The sequence below is a fragment of the Chanodichthys erythropterus genome, chromosome 14 (assembly GCF_024489055.1).
Source record: "Chanodichthys erythropterus isolate Z2021 chromosome 14, ASM2448905v1, whole genome shotgun sequence".
Lineage (NCBI taxonomy): Eukaryota > Metazoa > Chordata > Actinopteri > Cypriniformes > Xenocyprididae > Chanodichthys > Chanodichthys erythropterus.
In genome coordinates, this window is record NC_090234.1 from 19,778,813 (window position 1) to 19,791,197 (window position 12,385).

Consider the following 12,385-nt stretch of genomic DNA (forward strand, 5'->3'; position numbering starts at 1 on the left):
ACACATTAGATTGGTTAATGTTTACTATTGAGGAAACATACACTGCCCCCAAAAACATGTAAACCAGTTAAAAATGTGTGAATGCAAGAAAATGGCTCAGATAAAAGGTAAAATTGGCATTTGTTTGCAGACAGCACTTAAGTTTCATATTGTCCTATCTAATGGAATGACATGTTAAGTGCAGTTTAAGTGTCCAAATGCTTTTTGGGGTCATTGGATATGTGGAAAAGATCTTTCTATCAGAGGAAATGTTTAATGACTTTAATTATTGGAGTACAACCCTAATATACCCTGAGATTTCATTACAGGAACTCATTACAAAGGCTATGTAGATATCCATCGTTAGATTCAATTCTCTGTTTTTCTTGTTTCTAATAGTAACACTGAGAGCACACAAAACCTTTGAACGTGCTGCTTAATGCCTTTGTTTTTCTTTTGCGCTCTGATGAGAAATGTACAAGTTTAAGCAGTAGCAAGATGTTCTCCACAAATGTTTACATTTGGCTCAGATGCATTTGTATAAACCATTCATTGTAATGAATTCCTGAGATCTCTGGAGCTCTTACCTCATGGCAGTAATGTTAATACTAGGGTCTCCCGCGCTGCTGTTCTGCATCACATCCAGTAAAAAGGTGATGTTGAGCTGGAAGAAAGAAAAGAGATGTTTATATTCCAACAAGACATGGTGACAAACAAACTCATTTAACTTCCATTGCTAATGACATTTACCTTTGAGAAAGGGGAGATGTAAAAATGTCCAACATTGCAGTCCAGTCCGATGACCACTTTATTCTCCTCTGCAATTTCACAGCTGATGTATTTATCTTCCTGAAATAATGTCACAATATTAAAGCACATCAAAGACTAGTCTATTAAAGGTCATCGGCAACGTAAAGAGCTAACCTCAGATACTGAAGACAGATCTGAACAAGAATTATTGTGACAAAATTAAAATACCTCTAGTACTTTGATGAAATGCAGGTTGCTGGGAAACCTCAGATGAAGTCTGGGTAGAAAAGCATGATCTCCAGTGTTGGTTAGTGTGGTGTTTAACATGATGCTTTTCCCGTTACCCAGAGCAAAATATGACTTTTTCCTGTAGGATAAGTTGGGAAAACAGTTAAGTGAAGTAAAGACTTGGATGGATGGATGGATGGATGGATGGATGGGTGGTTTGAATGATGGAAGGATGGATGGATGGATGGCCACAGAAAATCTTAATTTGAAAATGCCATAAAATGCCATCTTATTTGTTTTTTTGTGGGGGTTCAAAGGCAAAGCCTGCTAAAAATGTTGGGCCAAAAAAATTACAGATCATTACAGCTGCTTAATATGTGAAAAATATTACACAATATTTTATGAGCTACTTTAAGTAGTAAAAAAGTAGTAAAAAAAAAAAAAAAAAAATTATTAATGAAATTTTAGTAAATCTTTATTTTAAAATTAGCATTTGCATTGTTATTAATAAAATTATATATTTTATTATAAATGGACTAAAAATATTTTAAATGTTTAAATGAGTGTTATAATTGAATATTATATTCATGTAATTATACCCTGTACAATATTTGTTTACAAATCTCTAAGTTAAGTGTAAATAAACTGCTTTTTCCAAGGTTTATGTATTAAACTCACATAGTTACATAAACAAAACCAAAATGAAATTGTTAATCAAATTAAATTATGTGTATGACAATATAAGCAAAAATTGTGGAAACTGGTGCAAAAAAAAGAAACACACACACACACACACACACATATATATATATATATATAAAAAAAAAAAAAAAAAAAAAAAAAAAAATATATATATATATATATATATATATATATATATATATAAAAGGCAAAGATGATAATTGGTGGCTTTTATAGTTTGTTAATTTTAAAATATTTTTCTAGAATTTAAAGGAAAAGGGTGTGTTTTCCAGTCAGTGTTTTTCCTGCATCTGTTTGTGTGGCTTGTGCACTGAGAGCTCAAGCCTGATGTTTCTCATCTAAAGGCACCAGGTGCATCTGGGAGAGTGACAAGCCACTCTACCCCTCACTCTCTTTCCCTCACACACACACACACACACGCACGCGCCTTATGAATAATCAGATCATGTATTATCACCAATGGGTGAGGAGGGTCCATAAATTAGTTTGCATGTGGCTGCAAACATGATCCAAAATGCTAATGTGCACACTCACGCTTTCGCTTCAATTGGGTGAGTCCAAGAAATGCGATGCATAAAATGCCTCAATATAAAGCTTTGGCTTCTGTGCATGCTGCTTTAATGGGTGTATTCATGAGGAGAGCAGATAATCTCAAAAGCCCTCCTGTTAGTCACGAACAGCACCAGCACAACTAGAATATTTACAGAGGTCTGTAGTTGTTCACCATGCAAAGTTAAGAAAACTGTAAGCATTCTTAAGATGTTTAACAATATACACATACGACCATACTCCTTACAGCCGATATTATACAAGAATGATATCAGTCATTGACAAAGATGTCACTCCCTCTGAAAAAAAATACCATTGGGTAAATCATGAATAAATAACCTAGTCAGATTTTATACCAAAATTAAAAGAAAGAAATAAGATTTTTTTTTTTTTTAAATGTTAATGAAGCCAATTTTGTGATTATTAAGATGTTTTGTTGCATTAATGACATTGTCATGACAATTAATCACATTTTCCTCCAAAATTCTCATTATCATAATGCAAAAAATGTATTTGCTTTATTGAATACAGTAATAAAAATAATCTTGTCCTGGCGCTTGAATTAAATTTTGTACAAATACTTCCATAACGTATTTAAAAATACTATTTTATGTATAATTTACATTAAAAAGCATAAAGTTACTTTACATACTATTATTTTACAGTAATCAAATTGAGGTTGTTTTTTTTTTTTCACTATAGAAAGGATTTGGGAGAGAAAAATGCATTTGCCAGGAAAATAAGACAATGCACAAAATCCTCTTGATTTGATTTTGTGGTGTAATATGAAACAGACATTTCCATGAGATTCGCGCAGTTAGCATAGGTTATGTGGAGATAACTTACTGGGGTAAAACCAGATGAGCAGAAACCTGAAGATTGGTTGAGCAGTTTTCCAAGGAGCAATATCTGGCAAAGATGGTCTACAAAAAGAAAGATTTCAAATCAGGACGCCTTGTGACCTACAATGAGATTAATAATGTGGCCACAGAAATTAACCACAATAACAAAACAGAAATGGAAAAAAAAAAACTGACCTTGTTTTTCACGACATTGGCCTGTTCATCCTTCTGTTGTAGAATGGGTTTGAGAGAAGGCAAGCCCCCTGAGTCCCGCTGTGCCACACGGTGCTCCCCAAGTTCATATTTCACCTCAAAATGAATGGGTGTGAAGATATCACGGACATCTTTCTGCATACAAGAGAAATAAAACATAAAAATAAAATGATTACATTTTCTGAAGAAAATAACTGGTGCTTGCCCAAAACACCACTCCAGTGCTAGGATTGCTAGTGTGTTCCAATATGGTAGCTAAGAGTTTTTTAAGAAATTGTCACTTTTATTCAGGAAGGATGCATTTAATTGGTAAAAAGTGACAGTAAGGACATTTACAAGTGCTGGTCATATAATTAGAATATCATCAAAAAGTTGATTTATTTCACTAATTCCATTCAAAAAGTGAAAAAAAAAGAAGTTATATTCATTCATTACACACAGACTGATATATTTCAAATGTTTATTTCTTTTCATTTTGATGATTATAACTGACAACTAAGGAAAATCCCAAATTCAGTATCTCAGAAAATTAGAATATTGTGAAAAGGTTCAATATTGAAGACACCTGGTGCCACACTCTAATCAGCTAATTAACTCAAAACACCTGCAAAGGCCTTTAAATGGTCTCTCAGTCTAGTTCTGTAGGCTACACAATCATGGAGAAGACTGCTGACTTGACAGTTATCCAAAAGATGACCACTGACACCTTGCACAAGGAGGGCAAGACACAAAAGGTCATTGCAAAAGAGGCTGGCTGTTCACAGAGCTCTGTGTCCAAGCACATTAATGGAGAGGCAAAGGGAAGGAAAAGATGTGGTAGAAGAAAAGTGTACAAGCAATAGGGATAACCGCACCCTGGAGAGGATTGTGAAACAAAACCCATTCAAAAATGTGGGGGAGATTCACAAAGAGTGGACGGCAGCTGGAGTCAGTGCTTCAAGAACCACCACACACAGATGTATGCAAGACATGGGTTTCAGCTGTCGCGTTCCTTATGTCAAGCCACTCTTGAACAACAGACAGCGTCAGAAGCGTCTCGCCTGGGCTAAAGACAAAAAGGACTGGACTGCTGCTGAGTGGTCCAAAGTTATGTTCTCTGATGAAAGTAAATTTTGCATTTCCTTTGGAAATCAGGGTCCCATAGTCTGGAGGAAGAGAGGAGAGGAACACAATCCACGTTGCTTGAGGTCCAGTGTAAAGTTTCCACCGTCAGTGATGGTTTGGGGTGCCATGTCATCTGCTAGTGTTGGTCCACTGTGTTTTCTGAGGTCCAAGGTCAACGCAGCCGTATACCAGGAAGTTTTAGAGCACTTCCTGCTTCCTGCCGCTGACCAACTTTATGGAAATGCAGATTTCATTTTCCAACAGGACTTGGCACCTGCACACAGTGCCAAAGCTACCAGTACCTGGTTTAAGGACCATGGTATCCCTGTTCTTAATTGGCCAGCAAACTCGCCTGACCTGAACCCCATAGAAAATCTATGGGGTATTGTGAAGAGGAAGATGCGATATGCTAGACCCAACAATGCAGAAGAGCTGAAGGCCACTATCAGAGCAACCTGGGCTCTCATAACACCTGAGCAGTGCCACAGACTGATCGACTCCATGCCACGCCGCATTGCTGCAGTAATTCAGGCAAAAGGAGCCCCAACTAAGTATTGAGTGCTGTACATGCTCATACTTTTCATGTTCATACTTTTCAGTTGGCCAAGATTTCTGAAAATCCTTTCTTTGTATTGGTCTTAAGTAATATTCTAATTTTCTGAGATACTGAATTTGGGATTTTCCTTAGTTGTCAGTTATAATCATCAAAATTAAAAGAAATAAACATTTGAAATATATCAGTCTGTGTGTAATGAATGCATATAATAATAAAAAAGTTTCACTTTTTGAAAGGAATTAGTGAAATAAATCTTTTTGATGATATTCTAGTTGCATGACCAGCACCTGTATAATGTTACAAAGGATTTATATTTATTTATTTTTTTTAAATGCTGTTCTTTTGAACTTTCAATTCATCAAAGAATTCAGAAAAAAATCTATTACAGGTTTCCACAAAAATAGTAAACTCTTTTGAACATTGATAATAATAAGAAATGTTTCTTGACCAAATCATCATATCAGAATGATTTCTGAAGGATCATGTGACACTGAAGACTGGAGTAATGATGCTGAAAATTCAGCTTTGCATCACAGGAATAAAATACACTTTAAAATACATTAACATAGAAAACAGTTACTTTAATTGTAATAATATTTCACAATTTTACTGTTTTTACTCTATTTCTGATCAAATAAATGCAGCCCTGGTCATTCAAAAACATTACAAAATCTTGCCGACCCCAAACTTGTGACCGGTAGTGTCTGTGGTGTATGATTTTGGCTAGACTTTTTTTAATCCTCCCATCTTAATTTTCCTCACCTCAGTGCAGATAATTAATGCAGGTAAGGTTTGCTCTGTCAGCTGTGATGGTCGTCTCTAATTGGGGGCTCAGTGGTTGGGAGTTGTCCTGTGGGGTCTCTGGGGCCTGTATTTAGCTGCAGGGGAGATGTGTGACCGGGGTTTTGGAAGCTTCTTCCATGGCCAGTGTAAATGAGCTGGACTCCAGCCACAACAACAGCCTCAGAGAGGTGCTAATTTCTGCAGCAAAGGCTAAACTCAAAGTCAACGCTGTGAACTTGTGTCCTTTGCTCAGAATGTGGTCACTGAATTCAGTCACACATACAGTATGTGCACACACACCTAGTTTGTTACCGGCATGTCTAACCTAATAAGCAGACAACTGATGTTCCACAGAACCGGTAAATGGCTTAATAAGGGCCTTTGCATGAGCATGAAAAGCGCTGGGTGTTTCCTTCACACCTTCATAAAGCACAAAGACTATATTTTGCTCAAAACAAGAACTGAAAATAGACTTGGTGCATCTGCAACTCTCAACTCTCTTAAGACAACTAATTGCTGTCAACAACACTTTAATGTACCTTCAGTTTGGGTAGAGGGGAATTAAATGCAACTTAAACTTGATTACTACAGAAAATAATATGAACTTGTCACTTAGTTTGTGAAAACGGACCAAAAATTAATGACTCATCTTGAACTCTCACATACATACGCTACTGTTAAAATGTTCGGGGTCAGCAAGATTTTTTTTTCAGCAAGGATACATTAAATTGATCAAAAGTGAAAATAAAGATTTGTATTTCAAATACATGCTTTATTTTCATCAAATAATCAAATATTTCCACAAAAATATTAAGCAACATAACTCTTTTCAACATTGATAAAAAATAAATGTTTCTTGAGCATTAAATCAGCACATGATTTCTGAGGGATCATGTGACACTGAAAACTGGAGTAAAGATGCTGATAACTCAGCTTTGCCATCACAGGAATACATTGTATTTTAAAATATAATATATATTGTGCTACAGACATCATATTCAAGTGGTTTGAGGCTTTATTAACATCCTTACCTACCCCTACCCTAAACCTACCCTTAAAACTATGCAAATTGTTGGTAGCACAATCTGAAAGGTAGCATTATTCATCAGAACACCGGCCGCACTGAGTTCTCTTTCGCGCTTGAACAAACAAAAACACACAAAATTATGCCAAAATGCCCGCTTTGAAGAGTATCCTCGTAAGCACAGTCTTAAAGGAGGTAAATAAAGTCTTAAATGAACACAAAGAGAGCTGAGAAAATAGGATGCAAATCCGCATCATACGTGGTCTTAAAGTGACAGCAGCCTAATAAACCTGCTACAGTCTACCATTTATGTTAATCAAAGAACAAAAGAAAAAGAAAATCACTCACTGCTCTTATTCAAAGAACTTTTGTAGCTTTAAAGGTGCCCTCGAATGAAAAATTGAATTTATCTTGGCATAGTTGAATAACAAGAGTTCAGTATATGGAAATGACATACAGTGAGTCTCAAACTCCATTGTTTCCTCCTTCTTATGTAAATCTCATTTGTTTAAAAGACCTCCGAAGAACAGGCGAATCTCAACATCACAACGACTGTTACGTAACAGTCGGGGTGTACGCCCCCAATACTTGCATATGCCAGCCCATGTTCCCAACATTATGAAAGGGATTAGACGAGGGCATCCAGTATTAACGTCTGGATCTGTGCACAGCTGAATCATCAGACTAGGTAAGCAAGCAAGGACAATAGCGAAAAATGGCAGATGGAGCAATAATAACTGACATGATCCATGATAACATGATATTTTTAGTGATATTTGTAAATTGTCTTTCTAAATGTTTCATTAGCATGTTGCTAATGTACTGTTAAATGTGGTTAAAGTTACCATCGGTTATTACTGTATTCACGGAGACAAGAGCCGTCGCTATTTTCATTTTTAAACACTTGCAGTCTGTATAATTCATAAACACAACTTCATTCTTTATAAATCTCTCCAACAGTGTAGCATTAGCCGTTAGCCACGGAGCACAGCCTCAAATCCATTCAGAATCAATGTAAACAATATAACAGTATACTATACTCACATAATCCGACGCATGCATACCGCATGAATGACGAACACTTTGTAAAGATCCATTTGTGGGTTATAATAGCTGTGTGAACTTTGTTTAGGGACTGTTTAAGGCAAGCGCGAGCTCCGTGGGTGGAGAGCACGAGATTTAAAGGGGCCGCACAGCATAAATCGGCTCATATTTAATGATGCCCCAAAATAGGCAGTTAAAAAAAATAATTTAAAAAAATCTATGGGGTATTTTGAGCTGAAACTTCACAGACACATTCAGGGCACACCTTAGACTTATGTCACATCTTGTAATAAAACGTTCGATGGCACCTTTAATAAACATTTATGAAAGTTAATCTATATTTTAATTTAAATTATGCAGTGAAGACTGTGAAGTGTTTGATAACTGCTTTGACTCTGGATATTTTCTTCCTGTTAGATCAAATATATCAAATATACTGTCTTTATGTTGATCCTACATTAGTTTGGAGATTAAATGTGGTGAAATTATTACAATATAAAAATATATTAAAAACTTTAATGTTAGGTGTGATTAATTATAGAAAAATGGGTGATTAAACAGTTAATGTTTTTAACCGATTGACAGCACTAAAACAGACTATATTAAAGGAGTGGTTCATTGCGATTTCCCTTTTTAAACTTTAGTTAGTGTGTAATGTTGCTGGTTGAGCATAAACAGTATCTGCAAAGTTATAGCGCTGAAAGTTCATCGCAAACGGAGATATTTGCATTTAAAGGAACACACAAAAACGGAGCGTTTTTGCTCACCCTCAAATAGTGACAAATTTAACATGCAATAAAAATTATCTGTAGGGTATTTTGAGCTAAAACTTCACACACACTCTAAGGAAATCAGAGACTTATTTTACATCATGTATAAGTGGCATTATACCACCCTTTTAAAAAAAAGGAACAAGCCATTTGATATATTCCACCCAAACTTCCTGTTTCAAAAGTAAATACATGAATACTGAGCTCATCGAGATGAGACGAGTCTTTCAAGGAAATAACATATGTATTTTAGGTAAGCTCAGACACCGCACTTATACAGACTTTACAAAAGATAACAGGGGTCGACAAGCTCTTCAGTCACCTTCCTAAAACACAGCACAAGGTGTCTGCCACATCTGCTACGCGTTCCATTCGTTACTCTTATTGCCCATTAATTAAGCCCTAAAAATACTTCAAATGTAGCAGCCTCCTTGTTTGGGTTTGCCTCTGACAGATAATCACACTTGTTTATGGCCATCGTCTCCATCAGCGGCCATTAATAACAGTGCAGTCGTACACGCGCATCCATTAATTACTGTGTAAAACATGAGCTGGATCAGATGGCCCTGATTATGGGAAAAGACAGAGGGAGAGGTGTCCAGAGGGGCCCACCAAACACCTGGAACGTTCACTCATACTCACGGAGCCATCTATCCGCACTTTATCAACTGTCTAGGTCTCTTTCTCATCTGTACCATCCTCCCCCATGCCGTCCTGCCTGGCTCTTCCTCTTGTTCTCCAGCAGCGACAACCTGCTATCGACTCCAACAAACTATCTATATGAGCCTCTTTATCATCCCGGCCTCCTGCGTGGAGTCACGCTGTAAACCTACAGAGAGTCACACCACCTGGGCCTTTCAGAGAGGCTGATTAACTCGAGCATGAAGACCAGAGTGACGTGGGAAAATCACAGCTGTAAAGACCACAGGCCTGAGTCTGAGTCAGCACTTTCATGTCTATAACACACATGTGTGGTGATCAAAGAAAATGCCAAAACGCACATTTCCTCCATATGCTGAAATGTTGGAGATTTCTGCAGCACCTATGTGATTTTCATACTCTATAAGACCAAATACCAGTAAAAATTGACCAAAAAAATGTAACTCAAAAGTCTACTTTGTTTATTAACTCTTATACCATGGTCTGAATACTCAATTCTGATTGGCTGGAAGGTGTGCAATAAAACAGTTGAATGCCAAGTTGCAACGAGGGGTACCATCTCTGGTTTTAAAGTAATTAAACTCACAGTTTCACTGTTAATAGAGAGAGATCTCTCATCTTGCATCTCTCTCTTTCGCTCTCTTTCGATAATTAATTAAAATAAATGCTATAATTCATTCACTGAAATAAACGTAATCTTACGCACTACATTCTCTGTGTCTGAATGGGCAGAATGCTATATCTAATGAGCCATAACTGATGAAAATAACCATCATTTTTATCCTTCTGGTCAAATATTGTGCTGCAAAAACAGCTTTACCTTGTCAATGCTAGCTAATGATCATGGAATAAGCAGGATAATCCACAGCTAGCTGTGAATGATCCCTTACTTATCGAATAGTTTGTAAAAATTATGCAAAAGTGTAAAAACTAAAACAAAAACTGCAACTATTAAAAAAATTTGTTTTGAAAAAAATTGTTAATTGAATTAAATCTGAAATAAAATTAAAAAATAGGGCTGTCAAAATGACCCCTTTTTTTTTTTTCATTTTAATGCATTAAAAATATTTAATGCAGCTATTGCAGCATCCATTTTTTTCCTGGCATCCTTTGGGTAGTGTTACATTATATTTACACATAACACCGAATGTGTGTTTGATCCGCATCATGTGCATCAGAGCAGTCAAATAATCCTGCTGCTGTCTATCATTAATGTTAATCAATCAACAAAAGATAAAATAACTCACAGCTCTTGACTGAATAACTTATGTAGCTTTATTAAGGATTAAAATCTATATATTTTGGCAGAGCAGGTAAAAATTTTTGAAAAAAATTTGAACCCTGATAAAAATTTGAACCCTGATATATGAAAGTCACAGCTAAATGTGACATTTATTTAATACGTTTATGTGAAGATCACTTAAATTAAAAGTTACATTTTTTAAAGCCTATTATATGTTAAAAAGGGGGGCTCTCAATCATACTATAATGTTGAATGGCTATAATTACTCATTTCATCCCCATAAATTGAGAAAAATCCATTCATTCATAGTACTTAGTGAAGAGATGCCACTAAGCAAATATTTAAAATATACCGTCTTTATGTTGTTTCTGTGTGAAATTATACAATAAAAATTGACTAAATACAATTTAACTATGTCACCTTAAAATAAAGTGTAACCAAATGTTAATGTTAGGTGCAATTAATCGTGATTAATTACAGAAAATTAATTAGCTATTTTTAATTGTCACAAAAGAAAATTAGAAATCTTGCCTTGGCAACTAACTAAAGTAATGCATAAAGTTGTATAACTCACTGCCATTCTGACTTTTCCATAAAAAGTAATGATGTACAGTAAGTTTTAGGAGTAAAGCAATACTGTGAAACTCTAATCTGTGTTAAAAGTACCATCCCCCAACAAAGGCAATAAACAAAATCTCGCACCTTCATGAAGGCCAGGTGGGTGGTGCAGCTGAGCTGCTCGTGCTTGGCATTCATTCTGCCTGCCGTGACATTTGATGTTCCGTTTCCACTGAAATAAAATCGAGAAGGGAAGCCATCTTTGTGGTGAACGTCAGCTGTTAGGTTGTACTTCAGTTCTGCACAGGAAAGATGTTCATAGACAAAGATAGCATTAGACAACATGTCAAATCATAACCATTTAACAGACTTCAGAACAATCCAGAATCTTATTGCACTCTTGCAGCGAACCCCTAGAGGTTTATGATACAACTGCAGGGGGTTTGTAAGTGTATTGTAAGTGTAATTAAAGTGTATACACTACCGTTCAAAAGTTTGGTGTTGGTAATATTTTCTAAATTCCTTCAGAACATTTATTATTATTATCATTGTTAAAAACATTGTGCTGCTTAATACTTTGTGGAAACATTAGAAATGTTTGTACCGTTTTAATCAATTTAATGCATCCATACGAAATAAAAAATTGTATAAATTTCTCTCAATAAAATATCTTCTTTTGATCAGTAATGCATGTCACAATACATAAAAATATAGTAAATTTTGCTGCAAAAAAAAATAAAAAAAGGTTAATAAATACTTATTTTGGATAATCCAGTGAAATAATGAATGAATGCAAATTTAATGAATGCAAATCAAATGGTTCATTACAAATAAACTATGAGGTGGCATCAGGACAAAAACAGTACAAGTCAGTACTGAAGTTTTAAAAATATGATGCTTTGAGTGCTGATGAGTGGATTCATAAACACCTCTGATTGGGCATTGAGTTCACGTGCTCATCAGATATGTCTGTGATTGGCTACAATGATCAACGCACGGGAGCGTTTGAGTTTGAAAGCGCTCCCGTGTGTATCTGTGTAAGCGCTCGGTGAAGAACGTCATTGATGTCTATTTACATGTTTTTGAAGTGTTGATCATTGTAGGCAATCACAGACAAATCTGATTGAGTGCGTGAACACAATTGCCAATCAGAGGTGTTTACAAATCCGCTCAACAGTGCTAAAAAGCATCACATTTTTAAAATTTCAGTACCAACTTGGTACTGAAGTCTTTTAACAACTCTAGTCAAAGCCGTTATGTTCCTCTGTGATTGAAAACAACTAAACTCCATGAGGTGTGCCTTAACACAGTTCTTCCCAATCTTGACTTGTCTGGGACACTTTATTCTCACATGTGCAAATAACGCAAGGCAGTCCTGTG

General features: G+C 35.8%; 1 protein-coding gene across 1 annotated transcript in view; it reads right to left on the reverse strand.

Moving 5' to 3' along the window:
* itga4 (integrin alpha 4) overlaps positions 1-12,385 on the reverse strand; it is a 33,786-nt gene that overhangs the window by 5,470 nt on the left and 15,931 nt on the right. Inside the window, exons 15-20 of the mRNA XM_067410753.1 lie at positions 11,150-11,304; positions 3,246-3,398; positions 3,055-3,131; positions 958-1,096; positions 730-828; positions 567-643 (exon numbers count right to left, since the gene is read on the reverse strand). Coding sequence (XP_067266854.1) covers positions 567-643; positions 730-828; positions 958-1,096; positions 3,055-3,131; positions 3,246-3,398; positions 11,150-11,304 — 700 coding nt within the window. The remainder of the gene's footprint in view (positions 1-566; positions 644-729; positions 829-957; positions 1,097-3,054; positions 3,132-3,245; positions 3,399-11,149; positions 11,305-12,385) is intronic.